Source organism: Lissotriton helveticus, chromosome 11, assembly GCF_964261635.1.
Source record: "Lissotriton helveticus chromosome 11, aLisHel1.1, whole genome shotgun sequence".
Classification (NCBI taxonomy): Eukaryota; Metazoa; Chordata; class Amphibia; order Caudata; family Salamandridae; genus Lissotriton; species Lissotriton helveticus.
In genome coordinates this window covers 644,996,576-645,020,595 of record NC_136072.1, presented here as the reverse complement: position 1 = coordinate 645,020,595, position 24,020 = coordinate 644,996,576, and the positions used below count along the sequence as shown (strand labels likewise).

The window sequence follows — 24,020 nt, the reverse complement described above, 5'->3', positions numbered from 1 at the left end:
CTCAGATGTGAGTCCCTTGCTCATTGCACCATCAGGATTCAAGCAAGCCGGGCCGAAGACGGCTGTAATGCCAGAAACCGGTCCCCGGAAGCTTGTTTCCTTCCCAGTGTAAGAATTGGCTTTTGTAGTCTGGTCTGCCCTGTTCCCATGATGCACTGGGCCAGGGACAGACTAATTTGCATACAGCCAGGTTCTGAAACTGGGATGGTGCAATGAGCTAAAAAACGGTGTTGGATCTAGCCCTGATCTCTTGACTGGGTGAGAGTACTCTGCTTAATTCAGAGACTCTGTCCATCACCACCCCCTTTTTGTAAATAATTTTGTCCACCCTAAGCGTGGAAGGGTATACTCAGATGTGAGTCCCTTGCTCATTGCACCATCAGGATTCAAGCAAGCCGGGCCGAAGACGGCTGTAATGCCAGAAACCGGTCCCCGGAAGCTTGTTTCCTTCCCAGTGTAAGAATTGGCTTTTGTAGTCTGGTCTGCCCTGTTCCCATGATGCACTGGGCCAGGGACAGACTAATTTGCATACAGCCAGGTTCTGAAACTGGGATGGTGCAATGAGCTAAAAAACGGTGTTGGATCTAGCCCTGATCTCTTGACTGGGTGAGAGTACTCTGCTTAATTCAGAGACTCTGTCCATCACCACCCCCTTTTTGTAAATAATTTTGTCCACCCTAAGCGTGGAAGGGTATACTCAGATGTGAGTCCCTTGCTCATTGCACCATCAGGATTCAAGCAAGCCGGGCCGAAGACGGCTGTAATGCCAGAAACCGGTCCCCGGAAGCTTGTTTCCTTCCCAGTGTAAGAATTGGCTTTTGTAGTCTGGTCTGCCCTGTTCCCATGATGCACTGGGCCAGGGACAGACTAATTTGCATACAGCCAGGTTCTGAAACTGGGATGGTGCAATGAGCTAAAAAACGGTGTTGGATCTAGCTCTGATCTCTTGACTGGGTGAGAGTACTCTGCTTAATTCAGAGACTCTGTCCATCACCACCCCCTTTTTGTAAATAATTTTGTCCACCCTAAGCGTGGAAGGGTATACTCAGATGTGAGTCCCTTGCTCATTGCACCATCAGGATTCAAGCAAGCCGGGCCGAAGACGGCTGTAATGCCAGAAACCGGTCCCCGGAAGCTTGTTTCCTTCCCAGTGTAGGAATTGGCTTTTGTAGTCTGGTCTGCCCTGTTCCCATGATGCATTGGGCCAGGGACAGACTAATTTGCATACAGCCAGGTTCTGAAACTGGGATGGTGCAATGAGCTAAAAAACGGTGTTGGATCTAGCCCTGATCTCTTGACTGGGTGAGAGTACTCTGCTTAATTCAGAGACTCTGTCCATCACCACCCCCTTTTTGTAAATAATTTTGTCCACCCTAAGCGTGGAAGGGTATACTCAGATGTGAGTCCCTTGCTCATTGCACCATCAGGATTCAAGCAAGCCGGGCCGAAGACGGCTGTAATGCCAGAAACCGGTCCCCGGAAGCTTGTTTCCTTCCCAGTGTAAGAATTGGCTTTTGTAGTCTGGTCTGCCCTGTTCCCATGATGCACTGGGCCAGGGACAGACTAATTTGCATACAGCCAGGTTCTGAAACTGGGATGGTGCAATGAGCTAAAAAACGGTGTTGGATCTAGCCCTGATCTCTTGACTGGGTGAGAGTACTCTGCTTAATTCAGAGACTCTGTCCATCACCACCCCCTTTTTGTAAATAATTTTGTCCACCCTAAGCGTGGAAGGGTATACTCAGATGTGAGTCCCTTGCTCATTGCACCATCAGGATTCAAGCAAGCCGGGCCGAAGACGGCTGTAATGCCAGAAACCGGTCCCCGGAAGCTTGTTTCCTTCCCAGTGTAAGAATTGGCTTTTGTAGTCTGGTCTGCCCTGTTCCCATGATGCACTGGGCCAGGGACAGACTAATTTGCATACAGCCAGGTTCTGAAACTGGGATGGTGCAATGAGCTAAAAAACGGTGTTGGATCTAGCCCTGATCTCTTGACTGGGTGAGAGTACTCTGCTTAATTCAGAGACTCTGTCCATCACCACCCCCTTTTTGTAAATAATTTTGTCCACCCTAAGCGTGGAAGGGTATACTCAGATGTGAGTCCCTTGCTCATTGCACCATCAGGATTCAAGCAAGCCGGGCCGAAGACGGCTGTAATGCCAGAAACCGGTCCCCGGAAGCTTGTTTCCTTCCCAGTGTAAGAATTGGCTTTTGTAGTCTGGTCTGCCCTGTTCCCATGATGCACTGGGCCAGGGACAGACTAATTTGCATACAGCCAGGTTCTGAAACTGGGATGGTGCAATGAGCTAAAAAACGGTGTTGGATCTAGCCCTGATCTCTTGACTGGGTGAGAGTACTCTGCTTAATTCAGAGACTCTGTCCATCACCACCCCCTTTTTGTAAATAATTTTGTCCACCCTAAGCGTGGAAGGGTATACTCAGATGTGAGTCCCTTGCTCATTGCACCATCAGGATTCAAGCAAGCCGGGCCGAAGACGGCTGTAATGCCAGAAACCGGTCCCCGGAAGCTTGTTTCCTTCCCAGTGTAAGAATTGGCTTTTGTAGTCTGGTCTGCCCTGTTCCCATGATGCACTGGGCCAGGGACAGACTAATTTGCATACAGCCAGGTTCTGAAACTGGGATGGTGCAATGAGCTAAAAAACGGTGTTGGATCTAGCTCTGATCTCTTGACTGGGTGAGAGTACTCTGCTTAATTCAGAGACTCTGTCCATCACCACCCCCTTTTTGTAAATAATTTTGTCCACCCTAAGCGTGGAAGGGTATACTCAGATGTGAGTCCCTTGCTCATTGCACCATCAGGATTCAAGCAAGCCGGGCCGAAGACGGCTGTAATGCCAGAAACCGGTCCCCGGAAGCTTGTTTCCTTCCCAGTGTAGGAATTGGCTTTTGTAGTCTGGTCTGCCCTGTTCCCATGATGCATTGGGCCAGGGACAGACTAATTTGCATACAGCCAGGTTCTGAAACTGGGATGGTGCAATGAGCTAAAAAACGGTGTTGGATCTAGCCCTGATCTCTTGACTGGGTGAGAGTACTCTGCTTAATTCAGAGACTCTGTCCATCACCACCCCCTTTTTGTAAATAATTTTGTCCACCCTAAGCGTGGAAGGGTATACTCAGATGTGAGTCCCTTGCTCATTGCACCATCAGGATTCAAGCAAGCCGGGCCGAAGACGGCTGTAATGCCAGAAACCGGTCCCCGGAAGCTTGTTTCCTTCCCAGTGTAAGAATTGGCTTTTGTAGTCTGGTCTGCCCTGTTCCCATGATGCACTGGGCCAGGGACAGACTAATTTGCATACAGCCAGGTTCTGAAACTGGGATGGTGCAATGAGCTAAAAAACGGTGTTGGATCTAGCCCTGATCTCTTGACTGGGTGAGAGTACTCTGCTTAATTCAGAGACTCTGTCCATCACCACCCCCTTTTTGTAAATAATTTTGTCCACCCTAAGCGTGGAAGGGTATACTCAGATGTGAGTCCCTTGCTCATTGCACCATCAGGATTCAAGCAAGCCGGGCCGAAGACGGCTGTAATGCCAGAAACCGGTCCCCGGAAGCTTGTTTCCTTCCCAGTGTAAGAATTGGCTTTTGTAGTCTGGTCTGCCCTGTTCCCATGATGCACTGGGCCAGGGACAGACTAATTTGCATACAGCCAGGTTCTGAAACTGGGATGGTGCAATGAGCTAAAAAACGGTGTTGGATCTAGCCCTGATCTCTTGACTGGGTGAGAGTACTCTGCTTAATTCAGAGACTCTGTCCATCACCACCCCATTTTTGTAAATAATTTTGTCCACCCTAAGCGTGGAAGGGTATACTCAGATGTGGGTCCCTTGCTCATTGCACCATCAGGATTCAAGCAAGCCGGGCCGAAGACGGCTGTAATGCCAGAAACCGGTCCCCGGAAGCTTGTTTCCTTCCCAGTGTAAGAATTGGCTTTTGTAGTCTGGTCTGCCCTGTTCCCATGATGCACTGGGCCAGGGACAGACTAATTTGCATACAGCCAGGTTCTGAAACTGGGATGGTGCAATGAGCTAAAAAACGGTGTTGGATCTAGCCCTGATCTCTTGACTGGGTGAGAGTACTCTGCTTAATTCAGAGACTCTGTCCATCACCACCCCCTTTTTGTAAATAACTCTGGATAACGTGTGGCATGATCCACCAGAACCAGGATAAACCTGTGACCATCTGTTGTTGGTGGATCCAATGGCCCTACAATGTCGATGCCCACCCTTTCAAAGGGGGTGCTAATGACTGGAAGTGGTTCCAGGGGAGCTTTCAGCTTCACTCCTGTTTTCCCACTGGCCTGGCAGGATACACATGTCCGACAGTAAGTGTTGGACGCAGTGTTCCCTCCAACCTGCGCGCGTGCGCTGCCGCGCACCTCAGTGACCCTGAGCGCGCACTGGTTTCAGTGAAGCGCGCACATACCGAGAGAACATTCGCGCCGCCGCTTTTAAAACGCGAGCGGCGCGAAAACTGTTAATTTGCAGGTACACGTTCCATAGCAAGTGGCTTTTGCACTTGCTAGATTTATTTTCCTAATGAGCCACAGCAGCGGGCTGTTTGTGGGCCATTGTGAAAATATTCCTGTTAATTGCAGCGCAGTAGGGTGCTGCAATTAACAGAAATATTTTCACAAGTGCCCACAATCGGCCCTCAGCCGAGCACCATTAAGAGAAGACATGCATCAAGTTAAAAAGCACGACGTGTGAAGTACACGTCGTGCGTGCTTTTCGGCTTGCTGCATTTCTTCTCTTAATGGTGCTCGGCTGAGGGCCGATTGTGGGCACTTGTGAAAATATTTCTGTTAATTGCAGCACCCTACTGCGCTGCAATTAACAGGAATATTTTCCCAATTGCCCACAATCAGCCCTCAGGCTTGCTCTATTATTACAAAAACAGAAATGCGACATGAAAGAGAACTTAAAACTTTGTCATGGTAATTTCCTTCTTCGGTTAACACAAAGCGATCGATCAGCAGCCTCGATTCTCTTCCTACGTAGCTGGCTGTTTTTATATCCAGAAGCTTATGCCCTCTACATCCGCCCTCAGTACCAGGTGCGCAAATACAGCAACTTGGTAAAGTTTTCAGAAGGGTTTGAGTCGCTGGCGATGTGTACGGTACTTCCACCTTTGAAACTTCGTCCTCTGACCTCCAGCCTGAATGCTCGTAAACATGTGTCAGAATCAGGGAGTTTATTACGAAATGAATTGTTCCTATGAACATTGCTCGCTCTTTGTTTTGCTTTTGCTAAAATCCGGTGTTAGTCTGTTGTAAGATACTAAAATTATTAATTTCTAAGCTAAAACGCCCACACAGGAACAATCTTATAAGTAAAATTCCTACCTCTCCAGGCTACTGTAACTATAAAGAATTAAAGAACGTCAACACAGCTTGTATCAGCTTCATGCAGCCGTAGTCAGAGCAGACCATAACTAAAGCACTAGTGACAAATAGGTGCCGGTCCAATTTTCAACGCGGCAGGCGTCACTTAGTTAAGAGCCTGGTGTTTGTAGTGGCTCTGTGACATCCACAGCCTGCTGGTGTGATCCGGTGCAGCAGGAAGCATCGCACCGACCGGGGCAGGCACCGCTCAGCAGGGCTCGGTAATCATTATTGTTAGGGTTGAAGAAGCAGTGCTACAGTCAGGTCTAATTCAGCATCCCGGCAGGCTGTAATGCGTGCCACACTCTCCTGATTTCTGGTGCTTTACAGTAGTCTTCTTTGAGTTTCTTGTCGCTCAAATGGGTATAATTTCTGATAGTTCTATGTTTCCCTCATCTCCATGGCTTGAATTTGCTTGCGAGAAAGGGTCACTCATGGTCGTTGAAGTGTCACTCATAATTACAATGCAATTATGGAAAGGTCACACATAACAATCTGAAACCTTGGCAGCTATGTATTTGGCACTCCAGTGAGTGCCGCCACTGAGGCTGCTGGACAGACACAGCTTGGTGGTGCCTGCTGCCTGATATGGTAATGCCACATGAGGCTGGGCTGAACACGGCTGCCAGAGTTTATTTGGTGCCTGAGGCCTCTCATAACTCTGGCCCCGCCGGTACTCAGAGGAAGAATTTTAAAAGTTTCGCCAGGACTACTCAGCGCTGCCCAGTCCTGCAACCTTAGCGGTCAGCGTAATCAGTTTTTTACATGTAAGTTTTACATTTCTGGACAAATCACTTAACAAAAAAAAATGAATGTGTAAGTCTATAACGTAACTGGTGCTCATGTAAAGCGCTCTAACCCCTCCGGGTGGAGTTTGCGCTACATAAAACTAAAAAAAAGAACAAAAGTGTATGAAGCTTCACTTTTTTCAAGTTGTGACTCACACTTATTATTTTCTTTTAAACCACAGGGTACAAATGTATGAGTGTGCCTAATTGCTACAAGTATTAGAATAACTTTGCCAAGTATTAATAATATAGGTTCTGTTTTTGAAAAATGTCATCATAAATAGGCCGGGAAGGTGGCTGGGTGTACTGAACGCTTGTCGCTGGCTAGTGTGATGTTTTGGAATTTAAAACTGGGTAAAGCAGACTTATCCTCTCATCTTTTCGATGTGAGTACCCTAAACTATGTAATTGTAACAACTGCTATTTTCATACCTTATAAATGGCAGAAATGTATTGTTTACTGCTGTACAAAATCAAACTTTAATGATTGGATCCTAGATATTGGTTTTAAAGATCCGAAAAGTGACTGATTAACGGCATTTGTTAAGAGAAACTCCTCAAATGCATCGTTGCCGGACCCTTTCATTAACAAGCAAAAACAATTTTACTGCTTTTCGGAAGCACAGTGACTAAATTCAGGCGCGTGTTAACATTGTGGATGGGAAGAACAGTAGCTGTATTGCAAGAATCAGCCCACCCATCCCTGGGGCCAAATCCATCTATTGCTGAGCACCTGAAAGTGACAAGTATAACAGCTCGTAAAGAAACCAATGTTATGGCGTAGCAAGCAAGTGACAAAAACGCATTCGCCAATAAAAGGCAACCAATTGGATACTGTATGCCTTGAGTTAAATAGGTCACTGCGCACATTTAAATGTAAAAAGTAAATCTTGGACATGCCTCTTTAGAATTTCCAGATGTTATGCCTGTGATGCATAGAATTAAATTGTATTTTATGAAGCATGCTGCTTCCCACAGTTCGGCATCCAACTGAAAGCTGGAGAAAGAGAAGATTTAGTAAGTGGACTAGGGTTTAAGTTTCTGTTAGAAAACAGATTCAGAAGAAGATAGAAGAATATTTGGGGGTAGGGGGCTTATTTCAGAGCCTAGGGGACAAGAAACTGAAAAAACTGCCTTCATGTCTCGCCTCACTGACGTGGAATTGTGATCAGCTTACCATGGACGGAGCGAAGGTCACAAGTAGGTTTATTTAGACTAACCTGGTTACAGAGATACTTAGGGCCTGTTTTGTGAAGGCTCTGTACATCAGGCAAAGACTCTAGAAAATCAACAGTTTCACAACAAGGAGCAAGTTGAAATCAAACAGGTGACCAGAGTTCAGGTGATGATGATGATGGTGGGTGATGAGAAGAAATCTAGTTGCAGCATTCTGGTGATCCGGAGGTGCTTGATAAGAAAGTTTGGTAAGCCAAACTATTAAGATTTGCCGTAGAGTAGGTGGGAAGTAAGGAGTGCCTGGGACCAGGGTGCCCTGTAAGGTGTGGTCGCACCCACGCACCTCAGTGACCCAGAGCGCACAGTGTCCTGAGCGAAGCGTGCACACATGCTGGGAGAGCATTCACGCCGCCACTTATAAAAACCCGAGCGGCGCGAAAATCTTTAATTTTCTGGTTGCCCTGAATAATTTCTTTCTTAATGGGCCACGGCTCTGGGCTGTTTCTGGGCCTTTGTGAAAATATTTAATTGCAGCACCATCATGCGCTAATACATTTGGGTGTACTAGAGTAAACTGAAAGTGTACAATATTTCTTAAAGGAAAATAATTGTCCTATATATCGCATATATCTTTGTTATCATCCCAGACTCAGGGGTGTAGCTTCCCTCGTTGCAGCAGGTGCAGTGGCCCCAGGGCTCAAAGGGGCCCACGCAACCCTGATTATTGCTGTATTTTGTCATTCATATTGCAGCTGGGAGCTTCATTGCTTTCTCGCCCTAAGGCCCATGACAGTGTGTATGATACTTGACAGCCTTGAAATTAATTGAGCTCTATATCGCTGTATCCAAAACTACTTTGTCCTCTAAATTACAGCCCAGATACAGCAGGGTCTCAGTTGAGTATAAGAAAAGGTAAGTGACCAAAAGAGGCACAGTGATTTCGATGAGCACCTCTGATAAAGGAATATCCTCCCCCAGTTACTGCACGAGCAATGGGTGGGTGACGATCAGGGTAGCGGATCTCTGCCTTCCTTTGGAGGGAAAAGGCTCTGCGGAAGGCATTTATTTGTCCACAACAAAGAACAAATTGGTTCAGAAAACGATTTTTCTATATTGGTTGTCTGACTTTGAAAATGCAAGCTCTGTTCTATATGTATCAATTGTAGGAACATATAGATGCTGCAAATGGCACTTCAGTTCTTCAGTTATTCCACTGAATACAGCAAAATCTTAGTGAGTCCCCCCCATAGTGTGACATTTTGTGGAGCGTGAAACCAAACGATGAAGTACATGGAAAGAGATAAATATTGGAAATTACACTCTTTTGATCAATTAGACCTACAATATCTTGAAACTGCTTCAAAACCCCTGAAATGGAAAGTTAGGATACTGATATGATTTGTGTGCCCAGAAGATATGAAAGTAAAGAAATAATCCTAAAACAACTCATATGCCTTTGCTCTTTATTGAACCATAATACAGCTAAGCACATCATGCTGAAATCAAATGAACACAGGGAAGATATTTTGATGTTGCAGACAGTACAATAATAAGCAAAATCACTTAAAGCTGGAATATTTACACTTTATCTGTACATACTACAAAGAACAAATATAAATAGAAAGCAGTTTTAAAAGTGTTCTGGAGGTGATCTATGAGTGACTAACACTTCAAGTAAACATATACAGAAAAGGCACGTTCCAATTAATAAATACAATTTTGCATTCAGTCCTATTTAGTATAAGATCCAGGCCTTTGCAGATTCTTTGAATAACAACTAATGGCCAATTTTTCACTGGAAAAGGTTTCAACCCTAGGGTGAGTTATCTGACTGCTGCTTCCCACCAGTGTCTGAGAGCAGCTTTGCTTTCAGTCTTGAGCTGTGGTGTGTTTTGTTGCTTCAGCCAGGGAGAAAGGAAAAAGTCTATAGCTGCAATTTAAAGATGTGTCAGAGCTCATGGAGAGCCACAGGCAGTTCTCCTCATGGTTTCTCGCTCTGGCTCACAGCAGTTTTTGCTTCTTATGGGGCTCCTTGCATGCTGTTTTATGGGGGCCCATCCACCAGCCCAAGCAGCATCAATGCCTTCTATGGTGATGCTAGTAAAATGAAAACATCCTGCATAGTCTCAGTCACCGACGCTGACAACATTGTGAAGTCCTGTAAGCACGGACACAGTACATTGCCACTGTGCCTGCAGCCAGCACCACAATAAGAAAAACAATGTTTTATTTGCCCAACACTTAATTCATAGTTGTATTTCAGTACTTACTGTGGATGACGCTATTCAGTAATTCTGTCAAAGGCGAAGGTATTCGGCTAAACGTTAAGATTTGGTGCTAGAATACACACCAGGTAATTCACCAACTCGTGTTCTAAAGTTTACAGCGGCGATAGCAAGTAGGGTGTACTACCGTACCCTGTCTATGGCTTACTGCTTTGACGTTCCTCAAAAGGCAGCCGGGAGCTTCCAAAGAAAGCATATCATGCGCTTTCATAAAATTAAATCAACTTGATTGTGACTGGTTTACTGTGACTGACAGTGACTGGTGATTATACTTACTGTGTTCGTTCTGTGGTTCCTCTTCTTCTTCCCCTCTGCAGCGTGACTCTCAACTGGTGACGACTGACCATCTCACTGCTGTATCCTAACTGCATGATGCAGCAGTGCACTCTCCCTCGCCCAGTGGACTCCAGTCGGCAGTCCCGGGTTGCTTAGAAATAATTTGCCGGCGTGGCCAATAATTTAGCTCCTGTGCCACCTGACAGAGCGGGCGGCCTGGACAGGTTTGAGCACCATCACGCCTTACACATTGTGCTTTTGGACGCTCTGCATTTCTAAAGTAACACATAAGTTAGAAATCTCTGCTTAACCTAGTGTGCCGCCCAGCTGGTATTTTGCTGCTTCTTTCTGTCTCTGCATCCAGATATATAATACAACAAGTAACATTACACCTACAGCAGTAAAATCTTATGATGGTACCACCATTGGAGTCTCATGCTTTAAACCGGAAGTGTACTTGCCTGTGTAACTAATTCATGTCATGGCATTTGTATCCAAATTACAAACCTGTCTTAAGACCCTTAACGTGGTGCTGTATGTGTGGAAATGCACAGTCTTTTCACTTTTTTAAGCAAAAGTTTGGAGTGATATTTAGCGTTGTACCCACACACGCGGCTTGGTTCCTGGCGCACATAGCCATGGCTGTAGTGCACGGAACACCTACACTGCCGCACACAGAGGAAAAAAATTAGAGGGAACATTGGTTGGACGCCACTTTCATCTGAGGCCAGTAAAAGTGGAGGACAAGCCGAGCAAAGGTCTTGTCCTGGCCTAAGTGTCCTGCCAAGGGTATTGCATGAGCCAATTCCAGCAGAAAGGCTCGGTATTGCTGTGGGACCACCAAGGCCCTTGATGAGCCAGGTAGGGGTACCTTGGGTTCACTGTAGAGGAGTCCATCCTCCCAGTAAATATGGTGGTGTCCCGTAGCATCACCTGCTGCCTGGGCTTCAGCCTGACGCCTCAGTCCCTCAAGGGTAGGGCACTCCCTCTGCCCCTTACAGAATTCCTCTCTGGTAGGTCCTCCCTCCACATGCCACTCAGCAGGGATGGGTAAATCCTCCAGAGAGTCTACTTCCCCCTCCATGGACTCCTGGCCCACCACCGCAGGTGGCCGATCTGTCACATGGGGCGTGGAAGCCGAAGCAGGCTCTTCCTGTCTCCGGGTCTGTCCCTTTTTGGCAGCGGGTTGGGCCATTGTTCCAGGCTCCAACCCAGGCGAACTCCCTCTCCGGGCAGTCGCAGACCTTGTGCTCACACAGGCCCAGTCAGGTGTACCCAGCATCGCAGAGTGCGTCCGGTATTCCACCTCTCTCCAAGTGTTGTGCTCCATATCATTCCCCAGCAGACAATCAACTGGCACGGCAGGGCTTACGGCAACTCGAAGTGAACCTGCAACCCCTTCCCACTCAAAGTGAACCTCAGCCACTGGATAATGGCCCATTCTGCCGTCAGCCATCGCGGCGGGGTGGAGTACATTAGGAACCACCTGCTCTGGAGACACCAGTTGACTTCTCACCATAGTCATACTGGCTCCTGTATCTCTCAGAGCCTCCCCTCTCTGGCCATTAATGGTGACCCATTGCCCATACTTTGTAGTATTTGGGGGCACCTGGATCTTTGGAACCATTTCCCGCTCTCCCAGGGACACTAAGGTGACACCCGCCCACTCACCCCCCTTATCTAAGGGCAACTCCTCCCGGAGCGCTACACTAGCTACTCCCGGTGACTTTCCTCCGGTGGGAGGGGGTGGTCTCTTTGGGCATCTGACATCTCCCTTATAATGTCCAACACCACCACACTCAAAACAGTGGAGAACCCTTGGCTGCTGGCTTTGGCCAGGATTAGGGGTTCTGGGCGGGATTGCCTTAGGGGTGAAACCTGTTCCCTTCCCTTGGAAACTGTTTTGGGAACTTTTAGAGAACTCCCTCTTTTTGTCTCCCCCCTCCTTCTTCTGAGGGGCGCCCTGTCCGGCCTTTTGGGAATCCCCTCCAGTCCCCTTTGAGGACACCCGGGTACTTGCCCAGATGTCCGCCTCCTCTGCAAGCTTCCGGGGATTGGTCAGCTTGCTGTCCACCAGGTGTTGGCGCAGCTCGGGAAAACATTTCTCGAGGAGGTGCTCTTTCAAAAATAGATCATACAACCCCTCATAGTCCTTCACCTCGCTGCCCTTGACCCAGCCCTCTAATGCCTTACGTGCGTAGTCAAGGAAGTCCACCCAGTTCTGGGTGCTTAACTTGTGGCTCCCCCTGAACTTCTGGCGATACCTTTCCGGGGTAAGCCCAAACTTCTTTACTAATGCTAGCTTCATGATGGGGTAGTTGGTTTGTTCCCCTGGTTCCAGGGCCAGCAAGGTGTCCCGACCAGTAGGAGGCATGTACCTATATAAACCACCCCCCCAGTGCTTCTCCTGCACCCCATGGGCTCTTAAGGAGACCTCATAGGCAGCCAACCACTTGGCTATGTCATCTCCCTGACTAAAGCTAGCGATAAGGTCTTTTGGCAAATAGGGTCTGGACTCCCTGGCTGTCTCTTTGGATTCGCTGCCACCACTTATTATAGGAGAAGGCCCCCGTTGCAGGGCCTGGAGTTCCAACTCTTTCAACCTGAACTCATGAACCATCCTCTTCTCTTCCTTCTCCTGCTCCAGCTTAGCCAACTCCCATTTTAATTGCCTCTTTTCCCTCCTGTCAGCGAGCTCTGCTTCGGTTAAGCTTCCCCCGGAGACACTACTGCCTTTCCTGGAGTAGGACCCTGGTCCTGGGAGTAGGTTTTCCCCCTCCGGGTGGAATAATCCATTTATCTCCACAACCGGGTCCCGGTCTGCCCCTTCATCCTCCTCCTTCCCTTCTTTGTGTGCCTCCACCCAAGCCCTGAGACTGGTCTGGAGTTCCCCCTTCTTGGCACCATGCTTAAAAAATACCCCCATTTTCTGGCAGAAATCTTTCAGCTGAGCCACAGAATAGGTATCTAGGTTTTCTAATGCAAACTCCATTTTGAAATAGGCAAAACCAGATTATACACACCAGGAAATTAGAGTTGCAAGGGCAACCTAAAGCTACCTCCACCCACCACCAGGAACAAATTTGGAAAAACAAAAGGACAAATTAGGAGGGCCGCTAGGAGAAAACTCCTGGTGTAGGCTTAGTGTATTACGTTCAATTACTACTGAGTAGCTGCAACCACAGTCAGTATCCCACCGCTAGACACTAAATGTTGGAACCTGGGATGTCAGGTCACCTAGGGTAGCCTGGCCTAGGGGTAAGACAAGCAATTCTAGAGGCACAAGTGTGAAGGTTGCAGACCACCCAGCAGTAAATCCACACAATAACACTTAAAAAGGACACTACACCAATTTGTTATGAAAATAAGTACTGGTCTATAAAAATAATATCTTTGCACTTTTACTTTCAGAGTTCACAACTAATTACACTTCAGTTTGTTTGGGATATAGCAAGAATACTTTTAAACTACTGAGCAATTAATCATCTAGGTTCAACAGTACATTACTTTAGTCATGAAATCAGTGATAACACTTTCAGATTATGTCAATAATCAACATCAATAGTGCATCCACTCAGACTCCAGAATTTGATTAGAAATTGTCACTATACAGTGTACTATACTTGTCTCCCACAAGCTACTCTCCTCATCATGTGACACTGTTGGAGAAACGAGCAATGACTAAGCTAGGTTAGTTCCCTACAGGTTTGAGCATCGCTTTCAACAAAGAGCAGTAGTTTTCTTGTAGAAGAGTCTATACTCCTCCAGCAAAGGGGACTCCTCACTGCTGACAACTGTAAAGGTGCTATTCCAAGCAGAGCAACGTTTCATATAGGCCCCTCAGGCAATAACCAAGGCGCTCCACCCTCTGGAAGGGAATCTTTATTCCCCTACTTGTGAAGTCTTGCTCCCCTGCCCTCGTGTGACTCTCCTTACTTGTGATCAGGTTCTTGAGGTGCCAGTGAGTGGGGGTATCAGCTTGACAGGGAACTGGGGGGGGGCCAAGCATTGAGAAGGCTCACCAGCCTCCCGGGGCACCTCTCTCCTCTCTCCCGCTCGCGCCGGCTCCTCTGGTAGCGCTCGAGCGGGGAAAAGAGATCTCTGTTTACTGCAGGCTGCCGGGTTCCTCCGTCCCCCCTCCCGCTCGTGGCAGCTCCTTCGTGAGGCGCTCGAGCGGGGGAAGACGATACCACACGCCTAAGCCTCTGCTCTGCTCTCGGCGCCTTCCCGTCTGGTCCCGCCTCCGCCTTCCTGTTGAGAAGCGGCGCGACCGGGCATGCGCGAGCGAGCAGCGGCTTCAACTGGATTCTGCTCGGTTCGGCTTCCTCCGGCTCCGCCCCCAAACACCGGATCACTCACTCCTATGCCGGGTTAGTGCTGACAGGACACAGCGCCGGAAACGATCCTTCACTCCAGCGCCCACTGCTACCACAGGCACACAGGCGGCCTGATCACGCCGCCAGCGCCCCACAAAGCGCCTCGAGGAGGGCACGCTCCCAGCCCTACGTCAGTCACAGGGAGTTCACTTGAGCAAAGGCAGCCCAGGTACAGGGAAAAGGGGGGAATAACCTGTAATGCGTGGCGATAGACTCCTCACCAGCTCACAATCCCTCCAACCCCTGTAATAATATCCTGGGGATCACTTTCCTTTAGTTCCTTTACTGGGCAGAGGACTGCGCTCCGCAGCGCCGCAGTCTCCTTCTCCTGAAGACTTCCCCTGTATGATTTGGACAAGGGGCAAGCTAGGCGCCCAGGGTCTCCAGTAACCCTCAACAGCGGGGTCAGGACAAGTAACCCAAAGGGGGATAGTGTGGTGGACCAGTAAGGCAGCTTCCCAGTCCAGGAGGTCAACCCTATGTCTAGCCTCTTCCCACCCTTAGTTACAGCCTGTCCTCCAGCTGACTCTCTCAGGTAGACAAAATGGCTGCCCCGCATTCCGCCTTATATAGGCTGTCCCTCAGTGGTCCAGAATGGACCAGAAGGTTCTGGAACGCCCTATACTAGTCTATGGGCAAGTTCTGGGTGTGGCAGTTAGGGCAGTTGGAAGCCACCATTTAGTGGTTCCAACTTTTCCTGTCAGAACAGGCCTCTGGGCCCGAGGTGAAAAACTATGAGGGGGGGAAAGAACACCTATCCCTTTGACCAACACCTGGAAAAAGCTAGTGGACACAAAAATTATTAAGGGTATGAGGGGCAGAAAGGGGACAAAATAAATAATAAATTGGAGGGACTACGCAAAAAAAACCAGACAGGTCTAACACCAGGGTAGTGTCTATGATTTGGTCCCTCCATCTGCTCTCTTCCCTTTTGCCACTTGACCCCTTGTTTTAGCACCATCAGGGTAAACTTGGGATCGTGCCCCCTCAGAGTCCCGAGAAGGCTCTCCAACTTGGGCATTAACAGTACTAGTTGAAATATCAGACAGGCCTGTCCTTACCTCTGGCGTATTCGATTCAGAGCCCACATCAACAATAATTGCCTCTGTAGGTCAGGGGGCGAGGAGAGGGACAGATGTTGTTTTGCCAACTCAATCTCGTCAGTAATCACTCTCACGCCCACTTCAGAAAGTCATCAATGGTAGTGCCTGGTGCAGATTTAGGAGGAATCAAAGAGGCCTTACGCTTCACCATTTTAGAAAATGGAAAAAGCAAACATTAAAAGTTCTGAATAAAATGTTAACAGTACCTTATGGTGAAAGGGGGGGTGGCCCAGCTCAGCCATATCCAGGCGAAGATGAGCCCAGTCTTGGCCCAGGCACGTCCCGCACCTACGCGTGAACTGTGTGCTTTGAAAGATTCAATTAATTACAGCCCTCCTCCTGTGCTCCCGCTGCACCCTGGGGGCTGAAGTCCCCTTCCTTCTGCTCCTGAATGCCGCATTCCACGCCTGTGGGGATTACATCGTGCCTCGAGCGATTCAGTTGATTAGAGCCCTCCTCCTGCTGCACCCTGGGGGTTGAAGTCCCCTTCCTTCTGCTCCTGAATGCCGCATTCCACGCCCGTGGGGATTACAGCGTGCCTCGAGCGATTCAGTTGATTAGAGCCCTCCTCCTGGGCTCCTGAATGCAGCGTCCATAAAACAACCCTCCTAGCATTTCCTAGCATCGTACTTACCATTCATTTCACTGCCTTATCCTCCTCACACTAAACCATAGCCTCCCTCCATCAAATGCTTCACTACCTTGAGAAATCCCTCTCCAGTCCGCTTACACCATTCTCACAGCCAAAGGGGTGCCATGTTTACCTGCCTCTGCACAACATTAAGGCATTTGATTTTTTGCCCCGAATGTTTTGAATGTACAGCAGATTTCAAGTTGTATCAATCAGGCTACCTCCATGCGCTGCTGGCCAACTGCCTAGTTTGAATTTCATATTTTCTAAGAACCTCAATATACAACTGTACATGCTGTTGTGGTATGTTTGTTTTTGATCTGTGAGCACTGTGGCATCCAGTTAACATTCGTCACTGATCACAATTCTTCCAACTCAGAAGAGTGGACTATAAATTAAATTGGTATTCCTTTTCACTTTACAGTAGTGGTTGTCTATAAACTAAATGACACATGAGTTTCTATTGCTTCAAGTGAAATACAAGATCATTGAACCCATAGCAATTCAGAGGCTGTGTACATGATTCTCTAATATTCTGATCTATGTTTGATTTGAGTAATTAATCAATAATTTGTGAGTGCCTTTTGACCTGTATGGCCTCTCAATGATAGTGCATATTACAAGTTTTCCTAAAAGGTGACCTGAAATTCAATTCTCTTTTGTGTCACTTTACTTTGTAGTCTTAAGAATCAACAGACTTAAATCTCTGTTTGTGTAAAATTCATATTTACCCATGGGATTGTGATCTCTTCTTCCCGCAAAATCTTCTCTTTAATTCATTTCTCTTGAAAAATACAAATATTCCAAGTAGAATAAGAGGAACAATGAGGAAGAAGAATACAAGAAGCCCATCTCGCAAAGACGTGTCCTTGTCTGAAGGGAGAAACAGAAATAAGAAAAAAGCTTTTAAAGTTAACTTACATTTTTTTTAAAGCATGGCACAATTATTTTACTAAAACTGGAAACAAAAATCAAAGCCAGGATGAAGAAAAACATCTTAGTATCCTACAAGGCAGCATTGTATGGAGAGATTGTGCAAAGGACTAGCTAATGCTATTTACATGACAAAGTTCAGGCTCATGGCATCATGGTCCCCTCTGAGGAGCTCTAACATTCTGACCTTCAGGTCTCACTATTCTGTCCCACATAATGTGCGTGGCTCCCTGCAAGGTGAACAAAATGGTTTCTTACCTGTAGGAGTAGTTTTGCAGCTTGAAGAATTTTCAGGATTCACATACTGTGCATCATTCCGCCATCTAGTGGTTGGGTCCGGAGTTCTCCTTGTAATAGTACTTCTCCAATTGCATTTTGTTTTTTGGGCGTTGACTGTCCCATCATTTGGTGCCTTATCCAGCCTCTTCTGGCGTCATACGCCTTCGCCGTAAGCTTCAACGCGTGATTACCATCTTCAGATTATTCTTTATTTTACGGTTCTTCGTTCAGTTCTGCTCCTTCATCTCCTGGGGAGTTAGCGGGTCACATGTGTTTCCCAAAATTTTTCAAGCTACAAAACTACTCCTACAGGCAAGAAACCATTTAGTTTTGCTGCATGGATCTTTCCTGGATTCACATGCTGTGCATTGAGTTTGTATATATATATATTTTAATACTTGTGGAGGTTGGGTTGGAGAGGAGTTTGAGCTTGTAAATAAATGTTTTAGTACTCTCTGTCCCACTTACGCTTCTTTGTGCATTTTCATGCCTATGCAATAGTACTTTGCGAACGCTTGTACTGATGATCAAGTGGCTGCCATGCAAATGCCATGCAATGGTATATTTGCCATAAAAGCTATTGTTGCTCCTTTTTTCCATGTAGTGTGTGCTCTAGGTTTGATTTGTAGTTGTATGTCAACTGTGTGACACATTTGGATTATTTGTGCAATCCACTTGGTGATGGTATTCTTTGTAACTGGTTTCCCCTTTGTTATTGTCTGCAAAAGACACAAAGAGTTGGTTACCTTTCCCAACTGATTTTCTTTTCTCCAAATAGTACCTTAGTGCTATCCTGGCGTCTAGCATACATAGTGCTCTGTCAGCTTGAGTCTTTGGCTCCTGGAAGAAACTTTGGATATTTGGATTGTTTAGTTTTAGATGACTTTTGGCAGGAAGTGTGGATTTGTCTTCATGACTATCTTGTCTTTGTGTATTTGCATGTATGGTTCTTGGATGATCGCGAGTGCTTGCAACTCACTTACTCTTTGAAGAGATGTCATTGCAATAAGGAAAGCAATCTTTAGCATGACCCATTTTTGAGAAGTGGTTCAAAGTGTTTCTTCATTAGTTGTGCTAGTAATAAATTCAAGTTCCATGTTGGGGCTGGCACTCTTCTTGGTCGGGCTATTCGTTTTGCTCCCTCCAGTTATCTTACAGGGGCTTTGAAGAAACTCCTTCCTATTTGAACTCTTCTTTAGGCCACTATTGCTGCCAAATGTACCTTTAATGACAAATATGTTAGTCTGCATTCTGGTATGTGTGAGCTTTCGTAGGACTGCAGCATCCTTTGAATTGTCTGGTAGGAAGCCAAATTTGTGGTACCATCTTGAGTATCTTTCCCATTTAGCTGTGTAGCATTTCCTGTTGTTGGTCTACTTGCTTCCCTGAAGATTGCTTTTCTCTTCTCTGGAAAACCTGAATATCCAAACTCTATGCCCTCAGGAGTCAAGCTGCTAAATTCAGGGATTTTGACTCTAGGTAAATAAGCCTCCCTCTTGCATGGAGAGTAGGTCCTGTAACCCTGGTAGTTTCTGCATATTGTTTTGAGCGATCTCTTTCAGGTCTGAGAACCAGGTTTGTCTAATGCACGGTGGGCCGATAAGTATTAGTGTCATTTGTGACTGTTTGCATTTGTTGATTAATAAGGAGAACAGTGTGAAAAGGGGAAAAAACATGAGTACGTTTTCCTGAACAGTCTATTGACAGAGCATTTTCCAGGGAGTGGTGGTGTTGGCGACAGGACGCAAAGGATTGCCATTTTGCGTTCTCAGGTGTTGCAAACACGTCTATTTCTGGTGTTCCGCTTTGCCTGAATACCTGCTTGAGTATTGTTTTATCCAGTTCCCACTCGTGGGAGGTGGTTGCTTGTCTGCTCAGTTTGTCTGCTTCTGCGTAGTCTTTCCTGGTACATGAACTGTTGTTATACTTATTTGTCTCTGGGTAGCCCACCTACAGAGATTTTGTGCCAATTTTGAAAGTTGAAAGGATTTTGTACCTCCCTGTTTGTTGAGATTGAAACTTGTTGTTGTATTGTCTGTTTGGATTAGTAACGATTTTTCACACAGGAGAATCTGAATAGCTTTTAAGGCTTGTTACATTATTTGTAGTTCCAGTACACTTATGTGTTTTACTGCTTCCCGTACTTTCCATATATCTCCAATTTTGAGTCTCCCCAATAGAGCTCCCCAACCCATATGCACGGCGTCAGTGATAATGGTTACTATGGGAGATGGAGATGTGAACGGTCTTCCAGTTGCTATATTTGATCTGTTCCACCACTCCCTCTCCTCTTGTACTCTCTGTGTGACAACCACTGGATCTTCTCAACTTCCAGTGGCTTGTGACCCTTGAGTTTGTACCCATTCCTGAAATCGTCTCATATGTATTCTTGCCTATGGTTTGAGAGATATACTGGAGCTATTTTTCCTACCATTTCTCCACTATCCTCACTGTCAGACACTGACTCTTCTGAAATTAGTGAGTTTTGTGCAGCAGTGATAGAATCCTTTTCTTGCAAGGGTATGCTTTCACCTTTGTTAAGCAGATTGTCGCTTCCAGTAACAGCTTCTCTTGTTCTGGGTTGAAAGATGATTTTTCATGGTTTATTGAAAACCCCAGTTTGTGAAGTTTTGATATTGCTGGGTTTATGTTTGCACTTGTGTAGGAGTTTGCTTTCACCGACCAGTCGTCTAGGTAAGAATATACATGTATCCCTTGCCTGCTCAGATGCACCACTGCTCTAGACACTTTGTAAATACTCTGGGTGCGGATTTTATTATGAATTGCAGCACTATAAATTGATAGTGCATTCCGTCCTACACAAATCACAAGTATTTTTTGTGGTTGTGATTCATTTGGATGTGTAGATATGAATCCTTTAGATCTATTGTTGTCGAATAGTCTCCTTGTTGAAGCTGTGGTATGAAATCCTGCAGTGTTGTGATTTACTTTTCTGTTTTTATGAACATGTTTAAGTAATGGTGGTTTAGTTAGGACATAGAGATCCATCATGATTTAGTATTAAGAAATGTGTTTCCCTGTTTGATCTCGTTTTTGGGCACTCTGACTACTGCGTTCTTTTGCAGCTATTCTTTTACTTCTTGTAGTAGTCTTGTTTTTTCCTCCTTCGTGTGAACCACTTTCTTTGGTCTTTTTACTGGTAATTATTTGGTCAGTTCTATGCAATATTCAAAGCATATAATGTTGAGTATCCATTTGTCTGAAGTCACCTTCTTCCAGTCCTGGAAGTAGTCTTTCATCATTCCCCCCACGGGTATTTGCTTGTGCAAGGGTATGCCGTTGTCTCAAATCCCTTGCAGGTTGGTGCAGCAGCCCTTCTTCGTGGCTGTGATCTTCTTCTTGCTCGTTCCCGAAAGGATTGACGCAGTGGTGTTTGGTGCTGCCATTTTTGTATTGTTGTTTGCGTTTGGCTTATACCATGAAACCTTTAGTGTGACGTTGCCCATTGATTGACAGTGTCATTGTACTTTTTCAGTTGTTGCAGGGTTTCAACTACTGCACTCCTAAACAGCTGTTCCCTTTGAATAGGGTTTTAATTATGTTTGCCTGTACCTCAGTTTTGAAGCCAGACACCAATAGCCATGCATGTCGTCTGAGGGTGGTTCCTGCAATCATCTGCCTGCTTGCTGTGTCTGCCACACCTAGAGTGGAATTTAGGCAGGTGTTTGCTATATTTTTTCCCTCTTCGGATGGAGATGCTGCTCCTCTTTGGTATTGTTCAGGCAGATGTTTCATCAGCTCTGCCATTTCATCCCAGTGCTGATATGTATACCTGTTGAGCAGGGCATTTGAATTGACTATGTATCATTGTGTTGCCACTCCCCTTTCAAACTTTCTCCCCACTATGTCCATCTTCTTACTTTCTTTATCCGGTGCTGGTCCGGATTCTGTTGGGACGTTTGCCCTCTTTCCGGATGCCTTAGCAATAATAGAGTATACTGGTACAGTTCCTTGAATATATGGTGGGTCTTTTGAGGAGTGTTTATATTTCAATATGTTTTCTAAGCCCTTGGTGTTACTGACCTGCATGTTGCACGTTCCTTAAAGGTCTCTTTTCCCTGATCCACTATACTTGGGTGCACGGGTACGTACTGGCTCCTACTTTGGGAAGGCAACAATGTCTCTAAAAGGAAACATGATTGTGATCTTTCTTCTTACATTTGCACCCCATACTTGTCTGCTACCCTCTTTATTAACTGATTCTCACATTCTGTGGCTTCAAGCGCAGGAGTGGATTTACAATTCAATGTTGAGGCTTATGGTGGTTCGATATCACTCGACTCCTTTTTCGGCCTCCCTCCACTTTGACTGTCTTTCGACCTTATTTTTTCTGTTATTCAACCACCTGTGGTGTCCATGCTGTGGGACCCGAGGGTCTCTTTTGGTCTCTGCTTGCTCTTGGTCGGCAAGATGTTTGACGCAGAGGTAGCTCTTTGTGACTGAGTCTGTTGCTCGAGAGCTGCTCCCACTGTGTTGTTTTTACGTTACCTGCAAATGTTTCTCCTTGTGTTTTAATTATTCTTTTTTGACATCGATGACCCCCGTTTTAGCATCTGAGAACTTTTTTTTGGCAACTTCGGCTATGTTACCTTCCTAATTGATCAACAACTCCAGGTCTCTCAGTGACGGAGTCTCTTCCTACCCCTGCATGGTGAAGGGTGCTTGTCTCTATTTGTCTCTTGCCTTTAAGGTCTTCGGCTCGAAGTATGCGCAGTCATCATAGTTGTCACTTCTGAGGTCTAGTGAAAAACAGAGATTGCACACCGGGTGGTTATTCTTCTGTGCAAATTTATGATGCCACTTCGGGCAGAATTGGATGGGTGTATTCTCCATGTTACATGGAACAGGGGGCTCCCTGTCCAGATATTCTCTTGTCCTCCCTCGACGTGTAGTCTCGATAAATCTTAAATCTGTAGCTGGTTTCAATACTCTTCTCTGGTACTTCTGATTCTTCCTCGGGGAACTTTCGAGCAAATTTCTTATTTTTGTTGATTGGAGAGCCTTTAGCAATGCTTCCAGACCAAACAGTGGAAAAAAAGAATCTGAAGACCGTGACCATTGTTGGAAGCTTACGGGGAGGGTGTAGACATCAGGAGCGGCTGGATCAGGCACCAAATGGTGGTATAGTCGACGTCCCCAAAAAAAAAAAAAATGAGAATTCCGGCTTCAACCACTAGATGGCTGAATAATGCACGGCATGTGAATCCAGAAAAGATTCATGCTGCAAAACTGTTCCTCACCACTGGGAGGAGTTGAGTGTTACTACTGGGTTAGAGAATGGCATGCAGCTTCCATCATAACTAAGCTCTCAAGATTCAGGCCCTTTTTGCTGGTAAGTATGGGGGTAGCTGTGGCAAATATAGTTGGGTAAAGCCACAACCAGACTATCTTTGCAGAGAAACCTACAACTTGACAGCAACAAATACACAGCACAATGGAAACCCATACAGTAATTAACAGACTGCTATTCACGCTTGGACAACAACCACACAAAGGGTCTGTCAAACTATGAATAAATTGCCTCATTATTTATATGCTACAGAGGCAATAAGTTTGATGTCTTGCTTTCGGTATTGCAACACAGATGTACCTAACTCTGGACTGAATGAACTCTTATCTGTTTACCTAAATCATCATTTGCCCTCCAAGCTGTGCCTGCCAGAACACTAAAGGGCATCACAACTTACCTGGCTACTATAGTCATTCATGCTTGCAAATGCTTTGTTCGATCTCATTAGGCAGGACCACTTACCTGTCTTCAGATTTGTCTGCAGACTCTCAGATTCCACACTCCAAAGTAGCTTTAGCTAAACTGAAATTTGACACTACGAGTCACCTGATAATATTAGTCTGGTTTCTCAAATGGGTGTTTAGTCACCCAACTGTTGTGTCTGACCACTGTTGGCTACAAAGCTACTTGTTTTGTTCTACAAAACAGTCTGCTTCCATTTGAGCAAACCTGAATACATTGGCATACACTTCTACTCAATTACACCAACATGTCACTTCTTGGGCCCTCGTTAAGAGTGAAATGTATCAGAATAACCTCCTGGAATTCTACTATGCCTGATTCCAAGTGGGTAGGTCTTTTTATACCTGTTAGTTTGGGGTATGGGAGAACCAGACACAATTTTAAAATGTGGTAGTTCTATATAGTTAAATCACATGAGATTTTGGCTGCAGCAGCCAAGCCTCCTCCTCTGTTATTTTTCTGACAAGGGGGCCATACAATGCTCCCTCCTCCCATGTCAGAAAACATTACCTTCCTCCCCTACTTCCCACACCTCTCCCTTATCCCCACCCTACCCAGAGACCTGCATTAATTTACCACCTGCCCAAAGCAAGTAAATGTATGCAGTAAACCACTCAGAGGAGGGAATACGGTGTGGTTTTACCTTTGAGAAAAATAGACCACACACTGAAATTCCCCATTTTTTTAGGTTTAAAGTATTATTGCATGGTACAGGGATGGATTTACAACAAAGTAACGACACAATCACACACAGTTTTACTGTGTCACCAGTACCACACAACTTGAAATGATGCCTTAAAGAATAGAGACATCACATAACATTTCAATGGCTCTTCTTGCCCATTCCTATCCTTGACTCGAGTGAGGCAGGGATTCCCATGCACTTCAGATTATATTTCAGGGGTAGCAGATTATCTAATGTGCCACAGGCACTGAATTTACACAAATGACTGACATACGTGACACCAACATTTTGTGACAATGTACTGGCCCACGGGTT

General features: G+C 46.0%; 1 protein-coding gene across 1 annotated transcript in view; it reads right to left on the bottom strand.

The window, feature by feature from the left end:
* Positions 1 to 24,020, bottom strand: part of ADAM9 (ADAM metallopeptidase domain 9) — a 491,300-nt gene that overhangs the window by 63,093 nt on the left and 404,187 nt on the right. The window contains exon 19 of the mRNA XM_078666483.1: positions 16,767 to 16,908. Within this exon, the coding sequence (XP_078522609.1) occupies positions 16,767 to 16,908 (142 nt within the window). The remainder of the gene's footprint in view (positions 1 to 16,766; positions 16,909 to 24,020) is intronic.